General features: G+C 45.5%; 1 protein-coding gene across 1 annotated transcript in view; it reads left to right on the forward strand.

Annotated features, from left to right (window-relative positions):
- OSBP (oxysterol binding protein) overlaps nt 1–13107 on the forward strand; it is a 41081-nt gene extending 27974 nt beyond the window's left edge. Inside the window, exons 10-14 of the mRNA XM_004264162.2 lie at nt 7151–7254; nt 8633–8728; nt 9492–9673; nt 10457–10677; nt 10780–13107. Coding sequence (XP_004264210.1) covers nt 7151–7254; nt 8633–8728; nt 9492–9673; nt 10457–10677; nt 10780–10922 — 746 coding nt within the window. The 3' untranslated portion in view covers nt 10923–13107. The remainder of the gene's footprint in view (nt 1–7150; nt 7255–8632; nt 8729–9491; nt 9674–10456; nt 10678–10779) is intronic.
- The last annotated feature ends 81 nt before the right edge of the window (nt 13108–13188 follow it).

Below are 13188 nucleotides of genomic sequence, written 5' to 3' on the forward strand. Positions count from 1 at the left end.
ATTTCTTTCATCAGTGTCTTATAATTTTCTGCATACAGGTCTTTTGTCTCCTTAGGTAGGTTTATTCCTAGATATTTTATTCTTTTTGTTGCAATGGTAAATGGGAGTGTTTTCTTGATTTCACTTTCAGATTTTCCATCATTAGTGTATAGGAATGCCAGAGATTTCTGTGCATTAATTTTGTATCCTGCCACTTTACCAAATTCATTGACTAGCTCTAGTAGTTTTCTGGTAGCATCTTTAGGGTTCTCTATGTATAGGATCATGTCATCTGCAAACAGGGACAGCTTTACTTCTTCTTTTCCGATTTGGATTCCTTTTATTTCCTTTTCTTCTCTGATTGCTGTGGCTAAAACTTCCAAAACTATGTTGAATAAGAGTGGTGAGAGTGGGCAACCTTGTCTTGTTCCTGATCTTAGTGGAAATGCTTTCAGTTTTTCACCATTGAGGATGATGTTTGCTGTGGGCTTGTCATATATGGCCTTTATTATGTTGAGGAAAGTTCCCTCTATGCCTACTTTCTGCAGGGTTTTTATCATAAATGGGTGTTGAATTTTGTCAAAAGCTTTCTCTGCATCTATTGAGATGATCATATGGTTTTTCTCCTTCAGTTTGTTAATATGGTTTATCACATTGATAGATTTGCGTATATTGAAGAATCCTTGCATTCCTGGAATAAACCCCACTTGATCATGGTGTATGATCCTTTTAATGTGCTGTTGGATTCTGTTTGCTAGTATTTTGTTGAGGATTTTTGCATCTATGTTCATCAGTGATATTGGCCTGTAGTTTTCTTTCTTTGTGACATCCTTGTCTGGTTTTGGTATCAAGGTGATGGTGGCCTCGTAGAAGGAGTTTGGGAGTGTTCCTCCCTCTGCTATATTTTGGAAGAGTTTGAGAAGGATAGGTGTTAGCTCTTCTCTAAATGTTTGATAGAATTCGCCTGTGAAGCCATCTGGTCCTGGGCTTTTCTTTGTTGGAAGATTTGTCATCACAGTTTCAATTTCAGTGCTTGTGATTGGTCTGTTCATATTTTCTATTTCTTCCTGATTCAGTCTTGGCAGGTTGTGCATTTCTAAGAATTTGTCCATTTCTTCCAGATTGTCCATTTTATTGGCATAGAGTTGCTTGTAGTAATCTCTCATGATCTCTTTTATTTCTGCAGTGTCAGTTGTTACCTCTCCTTTTTCATTTCTAATTCTATTGATTTGAGTCTTCTCCCTTTTTTTCTTGATCAGTCTGGCTAGTGGTTTATCTATTTTGTTTATCTTCTAAAGAACCAGCTTTTAGTTTTATTGATCTTTGCTATCGTTTCCTTCATTTCTTTTTCATTTATTTCTGATCTGATTTTTATGATTTCTTTCCTTCTGCTAGCTTTGGGGTTTTTTTGTTCTTCTTTCTCTAATTGCTTGAGGTGCAAGGTTAGGTTATTTATTCGAGATGTTTCCTGCTTCTTAAGGTGGGCTTGTATTGCTATAAACTTCCCCCTTAGAACTGCTTTTGCTGCATCCCACAGGTTTTGGGTCGTTGTGTCTCCATTGTCATTTGTTTCTAGGTATTTTTTGATTTCCTCTTTGATTTCTTCAGTGATCACTTCATTATTAAGTAGTGTATTGTTTAGCCTCCATGTGTTTGTATTTTTTACAGATCTTTTCCTGTAATTGATATCTAGTCTCATGGCGTTGTGGTCAGAAAAGATACTTGATACAATTTCAATTTTCTTAAATTTACCAAGGCTTGATTTGTGACCCAAGATATGATCTATCCTGGAGAATGTTCCATGAGCACTTGAGAAAAATGTGTATTCTGTTGTTTTTGGATGGAATGTCCTATAAATATCAATTAACTCCATCTCATTTAATGTATCATTTAAAGCTTGTGTTTCCTTATTTATTTTCATTTTGGATGATCTGTCCATTGGTGAAAGTGGGGTGTTAAAGTCCCCTACTATGAATGTGTTACTGTCGATTTCCCCTTTTATGGTTGTCAGTATTTGCCTTATGTATTGAGGTGCACCTATGTTGGGTGCATAAATATTGACAATTGTTATATCTTCCTCTTGGATCGATCCCTTGATCATTATGTAGTGTCCTTCTTTGTCTCTTCTAATAGTCTTTGTTTTAAAGTCTATTTTGTCTGATATGAGAATTGCTACTCCAGCTTTCTTTTGGTTTCCATTTGCATGAAATACCTTTTTCCATCCCCTTACTTTCAGTCTGTATGTGTCTCTAGGTCTGAAGTGGGTCTCTTGTAGACAGCAAATATATGGGTCTTGTTTTTGTATCCATTCAGCCAATCTGTGTCTTTTGGTGGGAGCATTTAGTCCATTTACATTTAAGGTAATTATCGATATGTGTGTTCCTATTCCCATTTTCTTAATTGTTTTGGGTTCGTTATTGTAGGTCCTTTCCTTCTTTTGTGTTTCTTGCCTAGAGAAGTTCCTTTAGCAGTTGTTGTAGAGCTGGTTTGGTGGTGCTGAACTCTCTCAGCTTTTGCTTGTCTGTAAAGGTTTTAATTTCTCCATCATATCTGAATGAGATCCTTGCTGGGTAGAGTAATCTTGGTTGCAGGTTTTTCTCCTTCAACACTTTCAATATGTCCTGCCAGTCCCTTCTGGCTTGCAGAGTTTCTGCTGAAAGATCAGCTGTTAACCTTATGGGGATTCCCTTGTGTGTTATTTGTTGTTTTTCCCTTGCTGCTTTTAATATGTTTTCTTTGTATTTAATTTTTGACAGTTTGATTAATATGTGTCTTGGCGTATTTCTCCTTGGATTTATCCTGTATGGGACTCTCTGTGCTTCCTGGACTTGATTAACTATTTCCTTTCCCATATTAGGGAAGTTTTCAACTATAATATCTTCAAATATTTTCTCAGTCCCTTTCTTTTTCTCTTCTTCTTCTGGAACCCCTATAATTCGAATGTTGGTGCGTTTAATGTTGTCCCAGAGGTCTCTGAGACTGTCCTCAGTTCTTTTCATTCTTTTTTCTTTATTCTGCTCTGCAGTAGTTATTTCCACTATTTTATCTTCCAGGTCACTTATCCGTTCTTCTGCCTCAGTTATTCTGCTATTGATCCCATCTAGAGTACTTTCAATTTCATTTATTGTGTTGTTCATCGTTGCTTGTTTCATCTTTAGTTCTTCTAGGTCCTTGTTAACTGATTCTTGCAATTTGTCCATTCTATTGTCCATTCTATCTCCAAGATTTCGGATCAACCTTACTATCATTATTCTGAATTCTTTTTCAGGTAGACTGCCTATTTCCTCTTCATTTGTTAGGTCTGGTGGGTTTTTATCTTGCTCCTTCATCTGCTGTGTGTTTTTCTGTCTTTTCATTTTGCTTATCTTACTGTGTTTGGGGTCTCCTTTTTTGCAGGCTGAAGGTTCGTAGTTCCTGTTGTTTTTTGTGTCTGTCCCCAGTGGCTAAGGTTGGTTCAGTGGGTTGTGTAGGCTTCCTGGTGGAGGGTGCTAGTGCCTGTGTTCTGGTGGATGAGGCTGGATCTTGTCTTTCTGGTGGGCAGGTCCACGTCTGGTGGTGTGTTTTGGGGTGTCTGTAGACTTATTATGATTTAGGGCAGCCTCTCTGCTAATGGGTGGGGTTGTGTTCCTGTCTTGCTAGTTGTTTGGCATAGGATGTCCAGCACTGTAGCTTGCTGGTCGTTGAGTGAAGCTGGGTGCTGGCGTTGAGATGGAGATCTCTCCGAGATTTTTGCTGTTTGATATTATGTGCAGCTGGGGGGCCTCTTGTGGACCAGTGTCCTGAAGTTGGCTCTCCCACCTCAGAGGCACAGCACTGACTCCTGGCTGCAGCACCAAGAGCCTTTCATCCACAGGGCTCCTTAATTTGGGATGATTCGTTGTCTATTCAGGTATTCCACAGATGCAGGGTATATCAAGTTGATTGTGGAGCTTTAATCCGCTGCTTCTGAGGCTGCTGGGAGAGATTCCCTTTCTCTTCTTTGTTCTCACAGTTCCCAGGGGCTCAGCTTTGGATTTGGCCCCGCCTGTGCGTGTAGGTCGCCGGAGGGCGTCTGTTCTTTGCTCAGACAGGACGGGGTTAAAGGAGCCGCTGATTCGGAGGCTCTGGCTCACCCAGGCCGGGGGGTAGGGAGGGTCACGGAGTGTGGGGCGGGCCTGCAGCGGCAGAGGCTGGCGTGACGTTGCAGCCTGAGGCGCGCCGTGCGTTCTCCCGGGGGAGCCGTCCCTGGATCCCGGGACCCTGGCAGTGGTGGGCTGCACAGGCTCCCCGGAAGGGCGTGTGGCTAGTGACCTGTGTTCGCACACAGGCCTCCTGGCGGCGGCAGCAGCGGCCTTAGCGTCTCATGCCCGTCTCTGGGCTCCGCACTTTTAGCCGCGGCTCGCGCCCGTCCCTGGAGCTCTCTCAAGCAGCGTTCTTAATACCCTCTCCTCGTGCACCAGGAAACAAAGAGGGACGTAAAAGTCTCTTGCCTCTTCGGCAGGTCCAGACCCCTCCCCGGACTCTCTCCCGGCCAGCCGCGGCGCACCAACGCCCTGCAGGCTGTGTTTACGCCGCCAACCTCAGTCCTCTCCCGGCGCTCCGACAAAAGCCGGAGCCTCAGCTCCCAGTCCCGCCCGCCCCGGCAGGCGAGCAGACAAGCCTCTCGGCTGGTGAGTGCCGGTCGGCCCGATCCTCTGCGCTGGAATCTGTCCGCTTTGCCCTCCGCACCCCTGTTGCTGTGCTCTCCTCCGCGGCTCCCAAGCTCCCCCACTCCGCCTCCCGAAGTCTCCACCCGCGAAGGGGCTTCCTAGTGTGTGGACACTTTTCCTCCTTCACAGCTCTCTCCCGCTGGTGCAGGACCCGTCCCTATCCTTTTGTCTCTGTTTAGTTTTTTCTTTTGCCCTAACCAGGTACGTGGGGGGTTCCTTGCCTTTGGGAGGTCTGAGGTCTTCTGCCAGCGTTCAGTAGGTGCTCCGTAGGAGTTGTTCCACGCGTAGATGTATTTCTGGTGTATCTGTGGAGAGGAAGGTGATCTCCGCGTCTTACTCTTCCGCCATCTTCCCGGAAGTCTCCTAGCTTGCATTCTTAAGTAGACACAAAAGTAAATAAAACAAGTACTTTGATTTTATATAGTGGTGGTTCAGTGAAGAAAATAGAGTAAGCAGAGATGGGATTAATGATGGAGGAAGGAGAGTGTTGTGTGTTCCCTTGTAGCAGAGTCAGGAACTTCTCTGAAAAGGTTACATTTGAGCAGAGACCTGAGAACAAAAAGAAACAAAACCAAAAGATGACTGGCAGAGAGAACCCCAAAGATAAGGGCCCTGGGGATGGAGCACGCATGAGAAACAGCAAGGCCACAGCAGCTGGTTCAGAGTGAGGAGGGGGACGCGGTGGATGAGACCAGAGGGTAGGCGGGAGCCTGCTCTTGTAGCGTCTTGTACACCGTGAAAGGAGTTGAGTTTTATTCTAACTACAGTGGGGAGTAATGGAGAGATTTTATGGTGTGGAAAGTTGATATGACATGTTTTAAACAGATCATTTTGACTAGAGACTTGAAGGGAGGCCAGAGTGGAAGCCGGGAAGCCGAAAAGAGGTTCCGGCAAGAGCTGCTGGTGGCTTAGACTGCAGTGGTGAAGAACAAGCGATTTAGGCCATAGTTAGACAGAGCAAATGTTTTTGAAGATGGCTGTGAAGAGTAAATGAGTGAGGAGAGCCTAGCACAGTGTCTGGTGCACAGCAGGTGTTCTCAGCAGAGTTGCCATTGCTACTGTCAGTGTCGTTGTCACCAGTGTTATCCTCATCAGCATGACTGCTGCTGCAGCCACCAGGGCTACTTTAACCTTTTTGTACAAGAAGGACACGCCTCAGCCACGTTTAGTGTTCGTTTCATTAGTGGTTACAGAGGGAGCTTAGAGTTATACCGTTACTGGAATTAACTGTATTATTTAATGTGTATATCTTCTGAAATTTTTGGATTATTTTGAATCTCCACTCACCTCTGTTGAAGCCACTGATTTTGGCTTGGTATTCATTTGAGATTATAGGAACAGGAGAAGACCTTACGTACTGAGTGCTATAAAGGGTACAAATCAGGACCAGCCCCATGGAGAGACACATAGCAGAGGGTGTGGGAGGATCCTGGACATGAGTTTCCATGCCCTCTCCCCATGAAATCAGGGCCCAGCACCTTCCTGGCACATTGATGTGTTTAACATCCTAGAAGCTCCACCAGGCTTCCTTGTCCAGAGATTTTATTGGGGTTTCATCGTGTGGGCACAGTTGATCAAATCCTTGGCCACGTGACTGAACTCAATATCCCGGCCTCCTTCCCTCCCTGGAAGGAAGGAAATATCATTCCCAGGAGGTCAGGAGGCCAGATTTAGCCCGTATCAGGTGACCCGCAGCCGCTGCTCTCTAATGACATGGTTGGTCTTTCTGGCCCACCCTCGTCCTAAGTCATCTTGTTGGCATAAGCTATCTAGGGGCCCACCTGAGGCACCTCATTGGCATATATCACCAGGGCCCTCATGAGTAACAAAGACACTACTGTCACTTGGGAAATTGCAAGGGTTTAGAGGTTGGACAAAGACCAGACAAATTCTTTATTATGCAACACGTGCTCACACATCGAATGAGTGTTGGAGCCGGTGCCCCTGCTCTATCCACTACTCCCCCCCCCCTTTTTTTTTTTTTCACTATTAAGGCCCATAGGTAGACAAGTGGTTTGCTTAAAGTCACACAACTAGTTACTCACAACAGGGCTTGTCCCCAGTACTGACCACCAGTGTGTGCTCTTTTCCATATGCTGCTTTATTTTTTCATGTTGGGGCAGATGTGACCTGTTCCTGTAAATTTTGCAGCTAGTATGGCAGGTACAGTTAGTGAAAAGATTGGGGTTTTTGCTTTCATTTTTATTTCTGCATTTGCAGAATATTACTTCCCAGCTAAGCTGTATCAGCTGTCAATGTTTGTCCTCATTAGTTATATTTTATTCATAAATTTTAAAATCACGTGAAAAATTCAGTCAGTGCTTCCAACATTTATAAAGGTTATAAGTCCTTTTTGACTTATTGTTTTCTTTTTAAAAGTAAGAAATATTGATAAAATCAAATCAGTCCATCATTATTTCTAGCCAACATGGTGCTGTTTTTCTAATATTTGGCTTAATTTGTGTACCACTCTCTGCTTCTAGGTAGCATCCACTGTATCTTCCACGCAACTGGGCACCACTACACTTGGAAGAAAGTTACCACGACAGTGCACAACATTATCGTGGGCAAACTGTGGATCGATCAGGTGAGTAAAGGGACTCAGCATGCTTCTGAAGTTCAGAAGAATACGTCCATCTTTGTAGTATTTAGGACGTGTGAACTGGCCCCAGACTGCTGTTACTGGTTTATCAGTTCTGCCTAAGGAATTTCTCTCAGGCAGTAATCCCACCCCCAAACTCCCCGAGTTTCTATACCACAAACTATTACCTATAAATGACCAAGTTACAACATTCATTCAGTGACTACTCCACTAGGGCTGTGTTAGGTACTATGAAGAATACAAGAAAATAATAAACATGGCTCCCATCCTTCATCCTTTCATTATTCACCAAACATTTGTTGCCAAGCTGAGTGCTAGGTCTTGGGAATACAAAGTCATATGAGGCATTGTCCTGCCAAGAGTTATTTTGTCATTGGAGATATATGACAGATATGTGTAGGATGAAAAGTATTTGCCAAAATAGACTAGTGTAAGAGCTGTACGAAAATACTATCTAGGGGCTTCCCTGGTGGCACAGTGCTTAAGAATCCACCTGCTGATGCAGGGGACACGGGTTCGAGCCCTGGTCCAGGAAGATCCCACATGCCGCGGATTAGCTAAGCCCGTGTGCCATAACTACTGAGCCTAGAGCCCTCGAGACACAACTACTGAGCCTGTGTGCCACAATTACCGAAGCCCGCGTGCCTAGAGGCCGTGCTCTGCAGCAAGAGATGCCACTGCAATGAGAAGCCCACTCACCACAACGAAGAGTAGCCCCCACTCGCCAGAACTTGAGAAAGCCCGCACTTAGCAATGAAGACCCAACGTAGCCATAAATAAACAAACAAACAAACTGTCAAACTATCTAATTCATTGTCAATTTGCTCTTAAGACAGTGGTTGCAGTAAATTCAGAAAAGAGAGGGAATTCTGTCTGAGCAGTCAGGAAAGGCTTCATGGTAGATGTGGGAATGAAGCTGAGTCTTAAAGAGCTTTTTGGGATTTGCAAGATAGAAAGGAGGAGAAAATGCAATGAATGAAGTGTAGAAAGGCCCACCATATGTAGGGTTGAAACCGTGAGTAGAATACTTTAAGCACAGAGTTCATGAAGGGTACGAGTGGAGGATTGGTTTGGGAAGGTAAATTATTATGTGAATATCATCAATGTGTGTGCTGAAGTTCGAATTATGCCACTGAACATGTGACACAGTTTTTTTAAAAAAGGTCATTTGGCCTTGATTCCAACCTGGCATACCAAGATTACAAAGGGATTCCACAGCATCTCAAGGTTGGCTAAGACCTGAATCTTAAGTTCAGGAAAGCTAGAATGTAAGATTGAAAAGAATTATGATGAATGAGGCTTAGCATATATTCAAGTCATCCATTCTTAATAAAACCAATCCATGATTCTTTTCTTTTTATAGTCTGGTGAAATTGATATTGTGAATCACAAGACAGGAGACAAGTGCAATCTTAAATTTGTTCCTTATAGCTACTTCTCTCGGGATGTAGCAAGAAAGGTAAGAGAAGTTGAAATTAAAATGTTTTTCACTTAGTGTGTATCCCATAGAAAGTCTGTTCCTTTGGAGCTGGTGTAGGTGGATGGATTGTGTGTGTTCCAAAAAAAGGAGAGATAAAGGAGAAAGTCAGCAAAAGACAACAAGTTAGAGAATAAAAGTCAAGAGCAATGAGGGATTGGCATTTCCTGGCGGTCCAGTGGTTAGGGTGCTTTCACTGCCTTGGGCCCCGGTTCGATCCTTGGTCGGGGAACTAAGATTCTGCAATCTGTGCAGGCGTGGCCGGAAAACAAAAGAGCAATGAGATTTGAAAATGGGCAACACGGAGGAAGGACGAAGGAAGGGGTTACCGGAAGGAGGCATGGGCACCTTGAAGTCTGAGTGAGAGTTCTGGCACCACCGCAGTGGAATTGTGCCGGGAGTTTTGATGGGAGAGTGAAGAAATCTGTTTGTGGCTCTCTCTGCTTTCTGGAGAGGAGAATGTAACATAATTCTGAGTACAGTCAGATCCTTCTCCTACATATATCATTACAACAAAAATCTGTACAACAAAAATCTGTACAACAAAATGGTAATGAATCCTCCAACTCATGACTCAGTTATTTTAAGCAGCTCAAGAAAACATAACAAAATAATTTGAATGATTCCACGGAGTTTGTCATAACAGGATTTAACCAGTATTTACCCTAGGACTTCGGTGTCCAGAGTAGTCAGGGAAGCTGACACAGCGAATGCCGTACTCCAGAGCCCTGCTCTCCCTCTGTAGGTGACAGGGGAAGTGACAGACCCGTCAGGAAAAGTTCACTTTGCCCTTCTGGGGACGTGGGATGAGAAAATGGAGTGTTTCAAAGTACAGCCAGTCATCGGGGAAAACGGGGGTGACGCTCGGCAGCGAGGCCACGAAGCAGAGGAAAGCAGGGTCATGCTGTGGAAGCGGAATCCTTTACCGTGAGTATCAGTGTGGGTCCCGCCCGGGTCCTGCTGTGACCTCAGCCTTGGAGCGGTGTTGCGGCATTTCTGCCTTCCTTCCCACTTAATTCTGTGAGGGACTGAGCGCGGGACATCGGAACCTGGAGATATGACCAGAAGGTGGTCCCCGTGTGGTTGGGTTGTAGCGTGCCTTGTCCCAGGAAAGTTCAAACTACTCAAACCACGTCTGCCAAAAACATTTGGTGTTTCCTAAAGGTCCTTTGGATTGTGATTCCGAAGGATGTTTTTCTATAATTTAGAGTAGAACTATTCAGAAGTGGCTAGAGGAGAAAGATGCCCACCACCTGTGGCCCAAAGGCCTAGCAGCAGTCTAAAGGTCCCTGAGATAATGTGCAGGACTTTGGAAAGAAATTAAGGTGGAGGCCATTTGTCTCCTGTCATTATTTAATATGTTCAGTCCTCAGTAATAGCCAAGGTTATCCCAGAAAGAGGTTAAAAAGAAAGCGAAGGAAACAGGAAGAAAGAACTTTTATTTAGTAGAATGTTTCATCCTTCCTAATTTCACCTGAGCATAGCACAGGCCCAGAAAACTATCCAGTTGAGTGATCCTGGGGAGGGGATGGGGAATGGTCCAGTCGGGTCTCTTAATTAACTGAACCTGATGTAGTTGGTCCTGGAGTCTTTCCATCTGTAGCACAGCCAAGGTGATGTAGCCCTTGTAGTGAACTTAGTTGGTGCTCTTTAACTAAAAGGGTCTCAGCTCTGGCATTACCTTTCCTCTTTCTCACCCTTCACTTTTAGGAAGAATGCAGAAAACATGTACTACTTCTCAGAGCTGGCTCTAACTCTCAATGCCTGGGAAGCTGGCACTGCCCTCACAGACAGCCGATTACGGCCTGACCAGAGACTGATGGAGAATGGGCGCTGGGATGAAGCAAATGCAGAGAAGCAGCGCCTGGAGGAAAAACAGAGACTTTCCAGAAAGAAGAGAGAAGCCGAAGCTATGAAAGCCACGGAGGATGGTAGTGGACGCCTTCTACTCTGTTTCCCAGTCCCGATGCGTGGCAAATGCCCATGTGTTTTCAGCTCTGACTCTGTTTTTCTTCACCCTCTTTCCCTTTTAGGCACGCCCTACGATCCCTACAAGGCACTGTGGTTCGAGCGGAAGAAGGACCCTGTTACCAAGGAGTTAACCCATATTTATAGGGGAGGATACTGGGAGTGTAAAGAGAAACAGGACTGGAGCTCGTGCCCGGACATTTTCTGAACCGGCCGTGACAAAAGGAGGAGGATCCAAAGGAGAAGAGGACAGAGGATGCGCGGGAAAGCTGGCAGTTGTGACTCTCTTACGGAGAGCTTTCCTCAAGTTTGTCTGTCTTAACCAATCATTTTTTCCAAATCAATCACCAGAAGCAGACACCGTTGGCGGTGATTGGCTGGTTGCCTTAGCTGATTGAAACTGAAGTCGACATTCTGGATACCGTGTGTGAGGGAGGCGTCCTGGCTGAGTGCTAGTGTCGTCCCGCTTCTGCAGAGTCACGTGCTCTTGACCCTTTCCTCTCCCTCTGCCCCGGTTTGAGATGCTGTCCCTCACCCTCCCCTTACAGAGCCTGCCCAGCCAGGACCTGCGGAAGAGGATGACGCGGGGGGCGTCCGGTGCAGTTCAGAGCGAGAGCTGATTTTAGAGGTTCCCTTTAAAAAGAAACACCACGTAAGACTTTCCAACAGAGGCATCGTGAATGCTCGTGGTGGAGCTTGGGCGTGACGTTATGAAGTGTTCACAGATGGGGTCAATTGAACGGGGTGTCGGTGCGGAGAAAACCGTGGCACTGGAACACTTGCGAGAGGGACTGTTTTGCAAGGCCGGGACGTTCAGAGTTAAATTCTTGGAAGTTTCGATCTTCACTCGCGTAAAACACCCTGCTGCTGTTCTCCATCTTCTTTGACAGCACCCGGGGCCACTTGGGTGGTCGGTAGGAGGCTTGCGTTATCCTCACAAAGGGGTTTTACGGACTTGCTCAGGCGGAGAACTTCTGAGAACACGAGGCAGGATGGAAGAACACTGCTGGCCACTCTTGCTTTCCCCGCTCCTCCTCTCCCCCATCCTTCATTGCCTTTCCTCTCTTCTCCCTCCGCGCAGTACTGCTTCGGGTTTGTGCCCTGTGGAGCAAAGCGTTACCTGTCCCATTCTGATATACTTCAGAATCTGAGAGAAGGAGTTTATCTGGAATAAGTTTTCACCATCTCTCAAGCCCCATGGACTGGAGCCACCTCTGGAATAATGCGTTAAGTATCTGTATAGTATATATATGTAGAGAAAAATTAATTCTTTTTTGGTTTGATTTTCCTTCTTCCCATTAAGAATCTTGATTTTTGATATCACTTGTCTCCCTGGGACTCTCTCTTGGACACACTGATGTGGATTGGAGCCCCCTCTGCTTTCCCTCTTTCAGGGGCAGACAGATTCCAAACCTGACCAGGATCCCGCCCAGCAGTTACTGAGCAGGGACCTTGTCCATGGTTTGTATCATGAGGTGCCCGCTGCTGTCTAAACTCTGCTCTTCTAATTACCTGACTCTTGAAAATGAAATCCTAACCTCTTTCCTACCTTTTTTCCTTCTCTTACTAGGAAGAGTGTGGGTAGAAAGTCAGGAGGGTAATTTCCAGTTTGAGCCTGCCTCTGTCCAGATCTCAGCACACAGAGCTGATCCCCAAAAGAGCCTTCTTCCTAGGAATCGGGGTGCCGGCGCGTGGGGTGGGGAAGAGGACTGCTCCTGCTGGGCCCTGGTTTCTTGCATTTTTTCGTTCTGTACTTGTTTAAGTTGTCTTGTTCAGAAATCTGACCCCGCCGTGCCACCCGCCCCTGGTTGAGGATCACAAATGAGGTGCCTTCCGTGTACGCTTCTCGTTAGTGCTTTTCTGTTCCGTAACTGCCGAGCCTCAGCCAGCGTGGGTCCTGGGGGGAGAATCATTCCAGAGGAAGCCGTCCCGGCAGGGAAATTGGATCTGTACTGGGTAAATAGCATCTTACTCCTTCCCCGCCATCCCTTCCTTCCTAGCTGTGATGAACTTCAGACAGGGACACCTCCTGGGGAAGTTCCTCCTGCGAACTCAGCTCGATCCCAGCGTAAGCAAGGGATTATTCCAGGGCTGCTGCTTTCAAGGAGGCCCATAAAAGCGTTGATGTAACTGGGGTGGGGGGGCGGAGCTTTAGACAGCGGGAACTCCCCAAACAGACGGCACTTCCCTGCTCTGTCTCCCGCTCCCCGTTGTCTGCACTACGTTTCCAGCCTGATCCCCAGTGAGGTTCCTGCTAATGGAAGAGGCTTCGAGTCCTTCAGGTGAAATAAAGTCACATGAAAACAAAACAAAACTATATATATTTTCGGTTTTTTTGCCTTATTGTTTTTTTTCCAAGAAAACTACTAAATTAAATAATTTTTAAAAAGTCATATTGTTTGTCTGATTCACTTCTACTTAAGGAGGAGGCAGTGGGAAGAGGTGGAGAAGTGGCCCCTGGGTGATTTGTTCTT

This window comes from Orcinus orca, chromosome 8 (genome assembly GCF_937001465.1).
Source record: "Orcinus orca chromosome 8, mOrcOrc1.1, whole genome shotgun sequence".
Lineage (NCBI taxonomy): Eukaryota > Metazoa > Chordata > Mammalia > Artiodactyla > Delphinidae > Orcinus > Orcinus orca.